This window comes from Glycine max, chromosome 19, assembly GCF_000004515.6.
Source record: "Glycine max cultivar Williams 82 chromosome 19, Glycine_max_v4.0, whole genome shotgun sequence".
Taxonomy (NCBI): Eukaryota; Viridiplantae; Streptophyta; class Magnoliopsida; order Fabales; family Fabaceae; genus Glycine; species Glycine max.
In genome coordinates this window covers 47,523,585-47,538,737 of record NC_038255.2, presented here as the reverse complement: position 1 = coordinate 47,538,737, position 15,153 = coordinate 47,523,585, and the positions used below count along the sequence as shown (strand labels likewise).

General features: G+C 35.5%; 2 protein-coding genes across 3 annotated transcripts; one reads left to right on the top strand and one right to left on the bottom strand.

Moving 5' to 3' along the window:
• Window positions 1–542: 542 nt before the first annotated feature.
• On the bottom strand, window positions 543–4,759 carry LOC100814854 (DEAD-box ATP-dependent RNA helicase 24). Its single transcript, XM_003554506.5, has 5 exons — window positions 3,711–4,759; window positions 2,023–3,251; window positions 1,325–1,364; window positions 759–1,155; window positions 543–676 (listed from the first exon to the last, which is right to left on the bottom strand). The coding sequence occupies exons 1-5, from the start codon at window positions 4,303–4,305 to the stop codon at window positions 631–633; spliced, it is 2,307 nt and encodes a 768-aa protein (XP_003554554.1). The 5' UTR covers window positions 4,306–4,759; the 3' UTR covers window positions 543–630.
• Window positions 4,760–5,253: 494 nt separating this feature from the next.
• Window positions 5,254–11,658, top strand: LOC100775615 (proline-rich receptor-like protein kinase PERK3). 2 transcript variants are annotated; one of them, XM_006604683.4, is made up of 9 exons: window positions 5,330–5,892; window positions 6,919–7,179; window positions 7,297–7,347; window positions 7,547–7,918; window positions 8,749–8,961; window positions 9,956–10,327; window positions 10,480–10,723; window positions 10,805–10,952; window positions 11,129–11,658. In XM_006604683.4, the coding sequence occupies exons 1-9, from the start codon at window positions 5,883–5,885 to the stop codon at window positions 11,504–11,506; spliced, it is 2,049 nt and encodes a 682-aa protein (XP_006604746.1). In that variant the 5' UTR covers window positions 5,330–5,882; the 3' UTR covers window positions 11,507–11,658. The 2 variants fall into 2 exon arrangements, with proteins under 2 accessions (XP_003553670.1, XP_006604746.1); XM_003553622.5 differs by having other exon boundaries at window positions 5,254–5,892; window positions 6,919–7,347.
• The last annotated feature ends 3,495 nt before the right edge of the window (window positions 11,659–15,153 follow it).

The following is a 15,153-nucleotide window of genomic DNA, read 5'->3' as shown; positions in this document are numbered from 1 at the left end:
AGAAATTTAAACTCAGCTTTAATTGGTACTTTATCAATTATATGAAGGAAAAAATCATCATATGTTTATTTTTTAAAATATTTATTTAAAATTTGAGATTTTAATATAAAATAAACATTAATTCTAAAATTATAAAAATTAAATAATAATTTAAATTTTTTTTAAAAAAAACATAAATGATTAGTTATACCATTTTTCATAGATAATTAATAACTACAAAATCATATATTAAATACATGATATTTAAATTTCAACATAATTTACACCCATGGAAATGCTGTTTATCAAAAAATAAATATTTTTTACTAATAAAAGCATACAATATTTATAAATTCTCTCTCTCACACACACAAAAAAAATAAAAATTAATTACCTTATCCATACTAATGATTATCCATTTAATCGAAACGTGCTTCGTAGGATAAGAGGCATTTTAGTTGTGCAATACTGCTTTCAAAAACAAAAATAGAATCAAACAAACCTCAAACCTTTCTACATCTTGGAAGCTAAAATAATATAGGTGATTGAAAACTGGAGCATTATTTATACAAATAAAATCAATTCTTGACTTGACCTAAATATAGGAACATTGATACATTTGACAGTGGTGTCATTCAATGTGACAACAAACTATCTATCCCAACCTGATGGCCTCCGCCTTTCTTTAGGTTTAGAACTGCAGCCAAAGAAACAAGAATATCAGCAACCAAATTATGTATTAAGATAAGCATGCAGCAAGTTCAACTTAGAAAACTGACCTGTTCGTGTTCTTCTGACCAGGATTTACTCCAGAAACTTGACTGGTGGAATTTACCGCTGATGTAGCAGGATTGGGTGAAGCAGTATTCTGATAAGTATTTATGTCACCGCCAATTGATCCACCGGATACAAAACCAGGGAGTGCTGGTCTCTTATTAGCAGCCATGCTTGTATTGCTACCGAATCCTTGATTCTGAGAGTTTGATGAAGCAGCAACAAAGTTACTCTTAAATTGTGACATCATTCCTGTTCTCAGAGAATTTACGGCAGCAGATCGACTGGGAGCTGTGGTAGATGGTGCGTTATTTGACTCAGAATTATATCCAATACCCAAGCCAAAATCCACTCCTCGCACGCCTCTGCCACCCCCACCTCTACCTTTGCCTTTTTTTCCACCTGCATAATAAAAACCATGTTAAGAGACAGATTCTCCAAACAAGCACTTGCAAATATCATGACAAATTCATAAACTGGTGTGTGCAGCAACATCATATCTTTTCTACATCGAGTTCTTGCTCAGCAAAATTATTATTCTACAGTCATAATAATGCAAGTCACATCTTACCTCCTTTTCTTGCATCACGTTTTGACCTGAATCTCCCGTCCTATTGAATTACAAGACAAAATATCATTAAATAGAAAAACTAATTTCAAATAGGCAAACCCAATAAAACTAATATATTTAATTTTTACAGAATAGAATTGCGGGGAAGAAGATATGAAAATGCAAGGAAGGACTTGAGTAATAGAAAACTGAAAAAGTAGAAAACCAGAACAACTTAAAGAGGTTATGATTTTTTATCAAAAACTAAAAGAAATATTAGTTTTGAAAACAAATTTAAAAAACTAATCTTATCAAAGTTCAAACAAGGTTTCTTTTTTTTGGTTTTCTTGCTTTTAAAAATAGAAAACAGTTTTCAAAAAATAGAAAACAAACAGTCCCTTAGTTTCTGATGAACTTGGCCTCTTAAACTACCTCAACCAGCATTAATTCAACTCATAACTTTGTCAAGTAAAACTTATTAATAATTAAATTCTTGGCATGCAAATAGCATTATTATACAGACACTCACAAGTCACAACAAACCAACAAATAAAATCTACAAAAGTATCACACAAGGATGAATAGAAGATTCTAAAAAACCTACATTAGCATGAACCAGAAAAAATTACATAGATAGGATAGTCTACAAGAAGTAAATAAGTTGCATAGGCATCAGTACAGATTGATGAATCAAAGAATATCATGGAAGGCATTGTTACCTTCATAGCAAGATCCATCAACTCCACAGACACATTCTGACCAGCAGCAACTAAGCTATTGACCAATTCACCAGCAAACCGTGCTTCTTTCAGAGTTATAAGAGTGTATGCAACCCCATCCTTGTCACCAGCACGGCCTGTTCTTCCAATGCGATGGACATGCATGTCCATATCTTTTGCAATATCAAAGTTTACCACTGACTTAATTGACTTGATGTCAAGACCACGGGCAGCAACATCAGTTGCAATTAGCACATGGTAGAGGCCAGATTTAAACTTCTGTAAAATATCCATACGAGAAGCTTGATCTTTATCACCATGCAAGGCAGCAACTTTAAAGCCTCTTTGAGCCAATTGTGATTCAATTTCATCCACAGTAGCCTTTTTTGAAGCAAAAACTAGGGTATCACCTTGATCAATCATTTCAGGCAGCTTTTCCAGAAGCCAGGGCAATTTCTCAGAATCGGAAGGAATTACATGAACAACTTGAGTAATATCTTCATTTGCCATCCCCACCTCTCCAACAGTTACTCTAATAGGATCAGAAAGGATTTCCCTGGCCAACTTTTCAACTTTTCGAGGCATAGTTGCAGAAAAGAGTAAAGTTTGGCGGTCCGGCCTAATCTGCCCAACAATTGACCTTACTTGCGGCTCAAACCCAAGATCAAACATCCGATCAGCCTCATCAAGCACCAGGTAAGTTGCTCTCATCATCGTCAATGCCTTCATTTTCAGCATGTCTATTAATCTTCCTGGTGTAGCAACAACTATCTCACATCCCGCCTTCAGTTCTTTGAACTGTTCAAGTTTTGACATTCCACCATAGACAGCAGAGACACGCACCCCATATGCTTTTGCAAATTTCTTGGCCTCCAGATATATTTGATGCGCCAATTCTCTGGTAGGTGCACATATGACCCCTATAGGCCCCTCCTCCTTCTGAAGCTCAGGCTGATCCATGATATGCACAATCATAGGAAGCACAAAAGAAGCAGTTTTACCAGAACCAGTTTTTGCTATACCAATGATATCCCTGCCCGAAAGCACAACTGGCAAAGCCTGACATTGTATAGATGTTGGCTTCTCATATCCTTGTTTTTTAATAGCATTCATAATCTGCGAAGGAAACCCACAGTCCTCAAATGTCTTTATTGGCTTGGGAACATCAAAACCCGATACACGAATAGCCAAACTCTTTCTGTATTCACTTACATCCTGCTCACTCATACCTGGAATTAAATTTTAAAAAAAAATGCCAGATGTTCAATCTCGGTTAACTCAATGACATTCTCTTCCATGCTCACAGTTCCACAAACAGAACACGTTCTAAACCACTAAAACTTCATAACAAAAGAGTTATAAATTATAACAGTGCGATTCAGTGTGTTTGAGTGAGCATTTGCAAAATTGATTTTGAAGTGATGTAATGTACATTTGCATGTTTTTATTTGAAATTTGAAAAGCAAGTTAATAGTTAAACTTAAATATTTTTTTTTCCCGCAAAAGCTACATAAGTTGCTTCACCTCAAAATCAATTCTAGACCTATAATCAATCCCTCAACATAAAACCAAACATGTAAACATTTATCTAAAATCACTTTATTGGGAATTTGAATGTAATTCTGAATGAAACGTGAATCCAAACACAAACTAAAACTAAAAGACTTTCAGGGTTATAGTGGAAGTACCTGATATTGAAGGTGTCTCCTCATAAAAATCCTTATTGAAAGGCTCGTAATCAATGGAAGAGTGATCGAGAGCAGGAATGGGTTCAATTTTCTTCTTGTCAATAACAATAGGGTTATCATCAGAATCATACTCAATCATACCAGCATCCACAGCTTTGGCAGCAGCATAAACCTCCTCGTCGGAATCATACCCAGCGTGCAGCGCGTCGGACGCGAGAGTCAACCCTAAATCCTTCTTCGCCTTCAGAAAGCTCTCCAGGGGATCGTCGTCCTCGTCGTCGCGGTACCGGTCCTCCGCCTTCTCCTTCGGCGGCGGGGCAGCCCGCATCTCCTCGTGAATCCCCTCCATGAAGGCATCCAAGGGGTCGATTTCGTCGTCGTCGTCGTTGCCGCCACCGTTGTTATTCTTGCTCCCGTCGTCGTTGTTGTTGTCGTCGAAGTCGATGTTGTCGATGTCGGTGTCTTCGTAGTGGTCGTGGCCGTGGCGCGCGGAGGGAGGGACGTAGAGTCGCTGAGGGGGCTGGGATCGCTCGAAGCTGTAGGTGGATTGGCGGTTTATGCCGAACCCTTCGAATCCGAACTTCCTCTTCGACATGGTGCGGTTAAGGAAGAGGAAAATTGCGACCAGTGATTTTAACGCACCACCGTGGTGAGTGAGGTGTGAAGGAGGTGGTGAGGGGGAAAGTTGAATAACGGAATTTGGGGATTAGGGTGAGTGAGGTGTGGGTATTGTTGGGATTTGGCGCTTTCGCGAGTGGAACGTTGCGACCAGTGATTTTAACGCACCACCGTGGTCGATTTCTGGTTTAAGGAAGAATTTGATGACGACGGGTGCCCGAACCGATGGAGCCCGTTAATTTGGGGAATACGAAACTGGGCCATCTCAAGGATCGCATTGTATTTGGGCCTGCCAGTTTGCGCCCAGAATTACGATTGTTGTTTCCTGCTCTTATTGTTTCTTGTACTTCCTATTACAAATTACATTTCAGAATAGATTAGGAAAGTGCAGAAAATTTTACCCCAGAATTACGTTAGGAAAGTGGTGCTTCTTTCACTTTCTTTTCTCTCTTTAGACACTAATTTTTTAAATGTATTTTTTGAAAAAACGTGACTCGGAATCACTACTACATTATGGAAACTTTTCTATAATGTAATTTTTTGTTTGACAAATGTAATTTAATTTTACAATGGTGCAATTGCTTGAAACAAAGAGCTAATGCAATAATTTACATATTAAAATTGTGCCTAAAAACACTGTTTTACAAAAAGCAAGATTTTGGTTACCTATGCAAACTCGGTTTACAAATTTTGATCCAAACATAAACATATGTTACTTGAGTTGTGTTCAGCGGATTGTGTTGAAGATTACCCAATGTGCAATGCATGGATCGGTTTCGGAATTAAAACAATTTCAGACAATGCATGTACTTCTTTAGGTGTAATTATGTTTGAAAGTTTGAATCTAGACATGGGGTTATTCGATTATTCCATTTAAAGCTTGTCACGCACGATATATAAATATTTTATCTTTTCTTATTTTAGCAAGTGATTTTTGCAACTCAACCTGAATGGTTCCATCAAAAGCATTGCAGAAACTCACCAAAGCCAATCCATGCCTACTTCTGGTCGGAGTAAAAGAACCGAAGAAGAAACGTGATGCCAATGACAATTATAATGTTAATTATGTTATGGCATGTATTTGTTACCTAATTATGCCATAGATGAAACCAAACTCAAGTCTCAATCCATTACTATTATGAATGCACTACCGACACCACACCGCGATATCCCATCACGCAGCAGCCTAGTCAATAGTCAAACCCCACTCTCATCTCTGCAACCAAAAAATAAAGCGAGGCCGAAAACCATTTGAACCCAATTTATTTATTTATTTAAAAAAGAGAAAAACCCACTCTCTGGACTACCCACTGGAATAACGACATCTCCGCTCGAAATCACGGTTCTTCGATTCGACTCAGCTATGGCGAGCTTGACTCGGAGATCACTGTCTCAACTCGGAACTATATTATCGATGAAGAAAATTCCGGGTTTGGATCCACCTTTCTTTTCAGCTATTACTTGCTCCTAGTGTTGCTTCAGCCATCTCTCGCCGTTGATTTCGTCCAAATCCCCTAGATCTGAGCCGTTAGGGGGCAATCAACGGCGTCTGTCATGTCAATTGGTAATGATACGTTTTCGCCTCTTCTTCCTTTCTTTGATTTACGCTTTCTTTCAGTTTTTTACACGAACGAGTATGCATTGGAAGACGCTAGATTATGGAATCGGAGCTTTGTTTTGAGTTATTTGGTTTGTTCAAGTAACTAAGAAACCTGAGAGAGTTACAATTTGAAGTCTCGCGTGTGCTGTCATTTCCTCTTGAGAAATGCTGCTCAATCATCAATAGGCGCTTTGGTTTCAAGTTTCAACTGGAAATTGCAACAGGAAGAGTGTATAAGTTTTTTATTCTGTGCTGAATGGACTAGAGCTTGTTCTGTAGTTAATCTTGTAAAATTTGTTAATATGGTGCAGTATAATTGGCCTTGTCAGTTGCCGCTAGATCCTGTGAGGCTGTGATTGAAGAATGCGTAGAAAACCAATTGTTGAAACTCGGATAACCAGATACAAGATTTGTTTTACCTTTTAGATAGGATCTACTTGAGGTTCTGTTCATTCTATAATCAGTTCGTGCTAACCATCTTTTGATATTTGGATCGAGGGGTATGTGGAAGGGAGGTTAAACTTTTTCAATCTTGCAATTAAGAGAGTTGTAATTTTTTTAGTTTTTATAAAGATGAGGGAAGAATGACTGGAAAGATTACATGGTAGTATCTCATTTTGTTCCTTTCATTTTGAAAAGTATTTGAATGGTAAAATAGTTATTCAAATTGAAAATTTAACCAACCCAAATTCAAAGGTCACCAGAAGGAGCGAAATGCTAGAACCTGGTCAGGTTATTTTTGCATGTGCAGGTTAATGACGAGCTCAAACTTTGGAACATTATCCTGATATTAAATGAAATATACTTATTATACAACTTTGCCTATTGTCTGCCTATTGTCACTGATTTTAATTGAGAAGCAATCACAATTCAGTTCAGAGCCTGCTTTTCTAAAGTGATTTTTATTTTTATTTTATCTTTTTTTTTTTGCACTTTGCAGTTAGTGAAGTGTTCTTAATAGTTGGTTTTGTCCTTTTGCTAATGATGCAGGTATATTGAAAAAGGTTCAAGGCTTGGTGCAGAAATGGATGCTTATATTATCTTGCTTGGTATTTGTGATTGAGGCTGGTGAAAATGATAAAACAATGGAGCCCCCTTCTTTATATGATTCTGGATCACCTTTGCCCTTTGTTGTTGTTCATGATCTACCTCTACCAGCAAATCTCCATGTGTCGAAGCATGTGCTTTCTCATGGTGCACCAATTGCTGCACTGTCACCAGTCAAGCCTCCTTCATATGGTCCTTTCACAAGTAATGGTCACCCCCCTGCAAGTTCACATTTATCCATACTATTCAAGAAGAGTGAAATGAAACCTCCAATTTCTGGCTTTAAAGATATTCATATTGCTCCTGTGCATTCTACTGCAGCTGCAGGCCCTTCCGCTTTGGCCCAGCCACCATTGTCTCCTTATGCTTCTAGTAAGTCATCACTTTTTTTCCCCTTATAGAAAATCTAGCATGTCCTTAAATAGCAAATTATCTTGAATATAAACATTAAAATATATTTAGTGGGATAAGGCTTTGTTGTTGTTATAAACATTACATTATATTTCATGATTTTTGTGAGCTTTGGAACCTGAAATCAATACTGACACGGTTGCTTATTTTTATTTGCCAGATTGTTGTAAACAAGACATGGTGCTGAAAAGGGGCAGTAAGGATTGCCAATGTGCATATCCCATAAAGCTAGACCTTTTTCTTTCAAATGTCTCTCAAAATCCTAATTGGAATGATTTTCTTGATGAATTAGCTACCCAGCTTGGGTTGCGAAATACCCAGATTGAGCTGATAAACTTTTATGTACTCAGCTTATCAACATTAAATATATCGATGAATATTACTCCACATAAAGGCATCAGTTTCTCTGCCAATGAAGTTTCTAAAATAAACTCTTCGCTTTCAATGCATAAGGTTCAACTAAACCCTGGATTAGTGGGTGGATACAAACTTCTCAATTTAACGTGGTTTGAACCACCTCCTCCTTCTCAAGGTAATTGAGCCTTTGTATTTAGACATGTTATTACTAATCAATGGTGCTTTGGTGTCCTTGATCACTGGAAATAACCGAGAGATTATTATTGTATAGATAACATAGGTAGTCTATATTTGTATTTAGTATAGATAACAAATGGGAGATGTATAAATCTTTTTGTTAAAGCTTCGCCTTTATTCATCTCCACTTGTTTTTATTTCATTATTTCTGCCAAAGTGATAGGGAGAAGAGAAGTTATGTTTATGCTAAAGGGGTCATCTTTTTTATTTCATCTCCACTATGTTTATTTCATTTTTTTACTAATGACATTTGATAACTTTTTAAACAAGTCCTCATAGATTTTATATTTTACCAGTGAACAGAAGACAATGTCGATGCTTTTGAAAATCTTTTGCTGCTTTGTTGAATGTGAAATGTAAAGAGAAAATTATGTTTATGCATAAAGGGTCTGCTTACTCTCGACATCTGATGACTGTTGTATCTACATAATTCTTCATAGATTTTGTATTTTAGCAGTGAACAACAGACAATGATGATGCTTATGAAAGTTTTTTTTTGCTGCTTTGTTGATTCTTAAATGTAAATTTGAATAGTGGTGTGTATGTTACTAAAAGGGTGTACTATATGTAACCACTATTTATGTGTTTTATCTGTCTATATTGGTGGATTACATATGCAGTTTGAATTTAATATTTAATATTACATACACTTCAAAGCCTTTGTCTTTATCTAATTTAATGTCAGATACTTTTTTCTACTTTTATTTGAACCAAGAGAATAAAGAAACAAGTCCCTTGTGTATATTAACATATCTTTCTATGTTTCAGCTCCTACTTTAGCTGCATCACCTGTGAATACACCTTTGCATCATTCACCTACTGCTACATCATCATCGAGTTCTCCGAAAAGAGGAAGGCATTCAAATTTGTTTCTTATTCTTGGAATTGCTATTGGCATAATCTTCATTGCTATCATATCTGTACTTATATTCTGTTTATGTACGTTCCTGCCAAAAGCAAACACACCTCCTATAGACACTGGTAAATATCTATAATTTTAGTTCTGTTTTTATATGACATATTTTTGGATTCCTTAAACAACCTAGTAATGATGGATAACTGTGGATTATGTTTTGCTATCTTTGTACAATTTGGATATCATAGCGCCCGTAATTACAGAACATAAACATTAAATATAGGCAAATTAATCCATTTAAAGGTAAAACTACGTGTTATAGAAAAGGAAAACAGGGGGAGAGAGTATTTAAAAGATAAAAATTACTTAATTGAAATTATTGAGAATCTCCTCCTGAATTAGGCCTACAGAGTTTTTTTTTTTAATTTTTACTTTGTTGAGAAACTTGTTTCTTCATTAGGATTTCATCCTAGATGTTTATACAATGAATATTTCCAGTTGTCACCACTCTCACATTTTGAAGTCTGTTTGGAGCAACATCAGACATGACATATACACAAACATTTTGACACCACATATGTGCACACACACAAAGAGAGACTTTAATGAAATGAAATGAGTAACAGAACAAGAGATCTAAATTGATGGAACATTCACCTTTTAAAACCAACCTTCTATGTTTTTTCTATGATAACAAGCCTCAAAAAAAGCCAAGAGACAATATTTTTTAATATTTTATTTTATATTTTAAGCTGATTTATCTAAAAGTTAAAAATGAATATTTTTTAATAATATTAGTGTGTGTCCGTCCATATGAAGGTATCGGCTCAAGTGTCCAAGTTGTGTAGAGGTATCAGCCTAAGTGTCCAAGCCAACAAAAAATATTTTCTTAATTAGGCGCCTAATTAGAAGTGTTTTACACGTTCAGACAAGTGTCGCAGAGTGTCGGTGTTGGAAACTTGTCTGACACTGCGACACTTTAAATAAGAGAGGTGTCCATGCTTCATAGGTTTCATCCTACATGTTTTTACCTTTTGAACAATAAGGTAGTATGTAAGATTATCTTGTGTGGCTTCTATATTGCACTTGTCCCTGCTACTAATGTTTTCTCTCATGCAGAAAAGCCAAGGACAGAGAGTGCAATTTCAACTGTGGGTTCTCTTCCCCACCCAACTAGTACACGTTTTATTGCTTATGAAGAGCTTAAAGAAGCAACAAACAATTTTGAAGCAGCGAGCATACTTGGAGAAGGAGGGTTTGGTAGAGTTTTTAAAGGTGTCTTAAATGACGGTACTCCTGTAGCAATTAAGAGGCTTACCAGTGGAGGGCAACAGGGTGACAAAGAGTTTTTGGTTGAGGTTGAGATGCTTAGCCGGTTGCATCATCGTAACCTTGTAAAACTAGTGGGATACTTCATTAATCGTGACTCATCACAAAATTTACTTTGCTATGAGCTTGTCCCTAATGGAAGTTTGGAGGCTTGGCTTCATGGTAATGGAATTTTCCGAATCATGGTTTCAGCTTTTTAGCATTGAATGTTACATGTTTTTTTTGTTCTATTATTGACTTATTGTTCTTAGTATAGTTTTCTCAAAACGTGTTTTATGCCCTAAATTGAAATCGGCCTTGATTTGGCCCGGCAGGTCCCTTGGGAATCAACTGTCCTTTGGATTGGGACACCAGAATGAAGATTGCGCTGGATGCTGCGAGGGGACTTTCATACCTGCATGAAGACTCACAGCCCTGTGTAATACACAGAGACTTCAAGGCATCCAACATACTGCTTGAGAACAACTTTCAAGCTAAGGTTGCAGATTTTGGTCTTGCTAAGCAAGCACCTGAAGGAAGATCTAATTATTTGTCTACTCGTGTCATGGGGACATTTGGGTTAGTCTTGATATATTCTATCTTAGACTTGTTATTTGCATATAATTTAATTTTGTAAGGTTAAATTAAACTTCTATGTAGGTACGTAGCTCCTGAATATGCCATGACTGGGCACCTACTTGTTAAAAGTGATGTTTATAGCTATGGTGTTGTCTTGCTGGAACTGCTTACTGGTAGGAAGCCTGTGGATATGTCACAGCCAACTGGACAAGAGAACCTTGTTACTTGGGTTAGTTCCATACCTTGTTAGTCACATGTTACTTATGTCAAATTCAGAGCATCTTCCCATGTTTGCTATATTTATACTAGGAAATGTCGAGGATTTAATTTAATTCAAATCCATCCTTTGAAACTTTTAAACTTTTACATTAAGTAGGTAGTTAATAAGTTCATTTTTCCTTTCAGGCTAGGCCAATCCTTAGAGATAAGGAGCGGTTGGAAGAGATTGCTGATCCAAGACTTGGGGGAGAGTATCCAAAGGAAGATTTTGTACGTGTTTGCACTATTGCTGCGGCCTGTGTTGCTCCGGAAGCAAACCAACGACCTACAATGGGTGAAGTGGTACAATCACTTAAAATGGTGCAGCGCGTCACAGAATACCATGATTCTGTGTTAGCCTCATCCAATGCACGACCCAACCTAAGACAGTCCTCTAGCACTTTTGAATTTGATGGAACGTCTTCGATGTTCTCTTCAGGTCCTTACTCTGGTCTAAGTGCCTTTGACAATGACAACATTTCTAGGACCGTGGTTTTCTCTGAAGATCTTTGTGAAGGACGATGAAAACTGAGAAAACTTGGCCATTCAAAATGTTTTTTATTTTTTTCCCATTTTTGTGAGCACTTTCAAGCTTTCAACCAAAAAGTTTTTTAACCTCATGAATCATAAGGCACAGAATTTCCAAATAAATTTAAGCATTTTGTTGGTGAGTGGAATGGTAATGTGAATGCAATAATTAGTAGTTAGCTGATTATTTATTTAAAGATGAGTTGGTAATAGCTTGTATAAATAGAATAAAATTTGCCAAACGGCTCACTAGTTTTATTTATTCTTGTCTTGAACAAAGGAAGATATCACTTGTATTCTTCGATTGGGTTGCTTGATTTCTTTTAGAGAGGATTCTTTGTGACTGCTTTTGCCATCCTGTTTTACCCCAGGAGACAGTGGTTCCACACGCGGATCAAATTTTGTATATTTGCTTTGTAGTTGTTTCTACTTTCAAAGATTGACTTTCAAAATTTCCCCTCCAAAGTCAGGTCTGTTTTATTTTATTTTATTTTTAAATTATTCTTCGTAACTTCACTGTTATTATATTGAATATGCTTCCGTCCTTCTTAGGTTTTTTTAAATGTCAGTCCGAACCTGACTTTTTTTTCCTTTTTTGGATTTGCGGAACTCATTTTTGGAAACATAAAAGAAGATTTGTTGGAATTGAAAAGTGAGAACACAACTTGGTAGCACGAAAGATCTACTTGTTGGAATTTTAGGGGATTCTTAGCGGAATCTAAATTCATAGATGATTTTTTTTATCTATATATTCTTCTTAAGATGTGTTACAGAATACGGTACAGATAATGGATGATCATCCAGTTAACAACATAATCGGATGATTTCATAATTCTTCCTCAATCGGAATTTCTTTATTCTTCAATAGGACCTTTGTTACATTGGCTCCTTATAGCGTGTTAACCTGATAGATTTTCTATTATTCCTAATGGGTCGATATTGCTTATTTAAGTTCATATATCATCAATAAAATTTACTAATGATAAATAATTAATATAGTTGTCTTATAATATTAGTTCACATTAAATATTTAAATAAAAAATTTCAACTTAATAAAAAATAAAAAAAACCACGAAGCACATTCCATTTTGGGTCCCTGTTTCATTAGTCTTACCAAGTCAACATCTTGTTTTCTAATTATGTAACCTTCCCAGCAATGAACACATAAATAAACTAGGTCTAACATGAACCATATAAATGAGAACCCTGCCAAATTTTTCCACAACAATTACCCCACATCCAATTTTCAGCACCCACGCTCAGAAATAAAAATCCACCACCCTGCTCCTTCATTCCAACTCAAGGTTCACATTCCCTTCCCTTATGACTCTCTCACCGTGTATCAACTTGATGGCAGTTGCTTGGCCATCATGGATAGGAAAGTTAATAGTCATAAAAGTTATTTGTTGCCTTGATTATTTATTAATATTATTGTCTGTTCTATCGTCGTTAAGGTTGTTTTTGTGATGTTAGGGGAAAAAACACTGCAAGAGGTGTCATGGGTTTTGAATTTTTGTTGTGGGAGGAAAAACGATGATGAGCGTACTACATGTATGTAGGTATGGTTGGATCAGGAGCTGCACTTTCTGCAGTTTTATTCATTAATGGCAGAGGACACGTCTTTTATATACGCATGGCTTTGATTCCGTGCTCTACACGTCTTCTTTAAATTTTTATTTGATGATCATATGCATGTTTGTTGTGGGCGTGCATATATGTCGAATGTTATGTTCTTAATTTCTTGCGTTAGGTCAAATTTGTGTTCATTTGGAGAAATGGGCTATTATTGCAGCAAAGCAAAGCTTGAGACTAAAATTTGCAACAAAAAAAAATAGCATAAAAAGTATAATTATTTTAGCATGTCACGTTAATTCAACTACCAGAGATAAAATTTATAAATATTTTAAAAAGTTAAAAATAAAATATATCAAACTAATTTGTCTGGAAATATATTTGTCAAAAAATAAAATGTTCAATCTCATGGAAGAAGGGACATAGAAGAAGAGAAGGAGAGTAATTTTTTCCTAAAATAGAAGTAACTAAAATTATCTTCAATCTCATGACATTTTTTTTGGATAACATATTTTTTGTCTTTAAATATGTTTAAATTTATAGTTTTTTCCCTAAACCTTTCAACTAGTCTTAATTCTCAAACTTTTATTTTCTGTGGTGTTTTAACCATTTTCGTCTATTTTGGACGATAAGTAATGATGTGGTGCTTGTTTTATTATTCTGATTATTATTTTATTATTTTTTCTTTATTGGATTTTTGTTATTGATTTTATGTATGCCTAGTGTGTGATGGCATTCATTGTTGTGTTCTGTCTCATGGGATCTTTCGTACAAGAACCAAATTTACATTATAAACGGGGGGGGGGGGGGGATTCATGCGTTCAAAGATTTGGATGTAATAAATGCACAAAATTTATTGATCAAATTAAAGCCCTCATTAGTGAAAATTTGTGAAAAATAATTTTAATAGCTTATATTGACCAATATAATTTGTTATCAATGAAAGTCATAATAGAATCCATCTAGACTTTGTTTCTATTGTGTGCCATCAGTCCATAAACACACCAAAATGCTAGTTTACTAAAACACCAATTCCAAAAGTACCATTTTTCTCTTGCACAAATTCAATCTAACATTAAACATAGTAGCAGAACAACATACGTTTATTACTTCCACAGCATGGATCACATCACAACAAAAAAACTTATGACACGAAATCAAAACACATTATTTCTTCTTTTTTAAAAAAGGAATTTAAAGGAAACACATTACTTCTTTTTTTAAAAGGGAATTTAAAGGAAACACATTACTTCTAAATCCATCAATCTTCTAAAATATATCAAACATCTCTATTGTTTAAACCACAAAACATCAACCTAATCCTACCCAATGCATTTCACAACACGTCAACCCAACCATTACTGTCACTAGCCACAACATAATAATCACCCTTATTAGCACTTTCCCCTTCATTCTTTATTCACCTAACCTTTTCAGCTTCATAATTGTATCCATTTCGCCAAATAACTCATCCATAGGTTCTGCTTAATTGGTAACAATATCATTCATACCTTCCTGTTTAGTCCTAGGTAACTATACATCACAAACAACAATCATAGGATACACAAAAAATGCTTCATCTCTAAAACATTAGAACTAATAAAAAAAATATTATCCCAAATTGAGTAAGAAGACCAAATACACTTGTTAATTAGGGCATCTCCATCAATAAAAAAGTAGGACATCTCAAAAACATCCTTTCAAAGTTATGTGTGCTTCTTGCATTGAGAATATTTCTCTCACCACATGCACAACATCTCCACCTTTTAATTGATGAAGAATATAACTTGTATGCAACTTTCCTCTTCTTTGTATCTGATAATGCCAAAGCTTGACCATGGAGCAACATATTAGGGAATAGAGATCACAGAAGAAGGAAAGGCTAAGGCAAACATTTAAGTGAACAATTTTTCCAATTAAAATTTGATGTTTTTTGAAAGAAAAAAATATAAAATCCAACTCATAATACTTGTGTTCATGAAAATTCAATTTCTTACATGACACACCACGATAAGATGCAATTAAAGTTCATGTCACCACTTAACACAAAAAATATGAATTATTGATACGGA

What these genes read in the sequence shown, in the direction of transcription:
- LOC100814854 (XM_003554506.5), bottom strand. Translation starts at nt 4,305, where the DNA reads ATGTCGAAGAGGAAGTTCGGATTCGAAGGGTTCGGCATAAACCGCCAA. An exon ending in ACGTGATGCAAGAAAAGGAG is followed by an intron (nt 1,156 to 1,324) that starts GTAAGATGTGAC and finishes TTTATTATGCAG; the next exon opens with GTGGAAAAAAAGGCAAAGGT. An exon ending in GGTCAGAAGAACACGAACAG is followed by an intron (nt 677 to 758) that starts GTCAGTTTTCTA and finishes CTTTGGCTGCAG; the next exon opens with TTCTAAACCTAAAGAAAGGC.
- LOC100775615 (XM_003553622.5), top strand. An exon ending in ACCACCTCCTCCTTCTCAAG is followed by an intron (nt 7,919 to 8,748) that starts GTAATTGAGCCT and finishes TCTATGTTTCAG; the next exon opens with CTCCTACTTTAGCTGCATCA. An exon ending in TTTGGAGGCTTGGCTTCATG is followed by an intron (nt 10,328 to 10,479) that starts GTAATGGAATTT and finishes TTGGCCCGGCAG; the next exon opens with GTCCCTTGGGAATCAACTGT.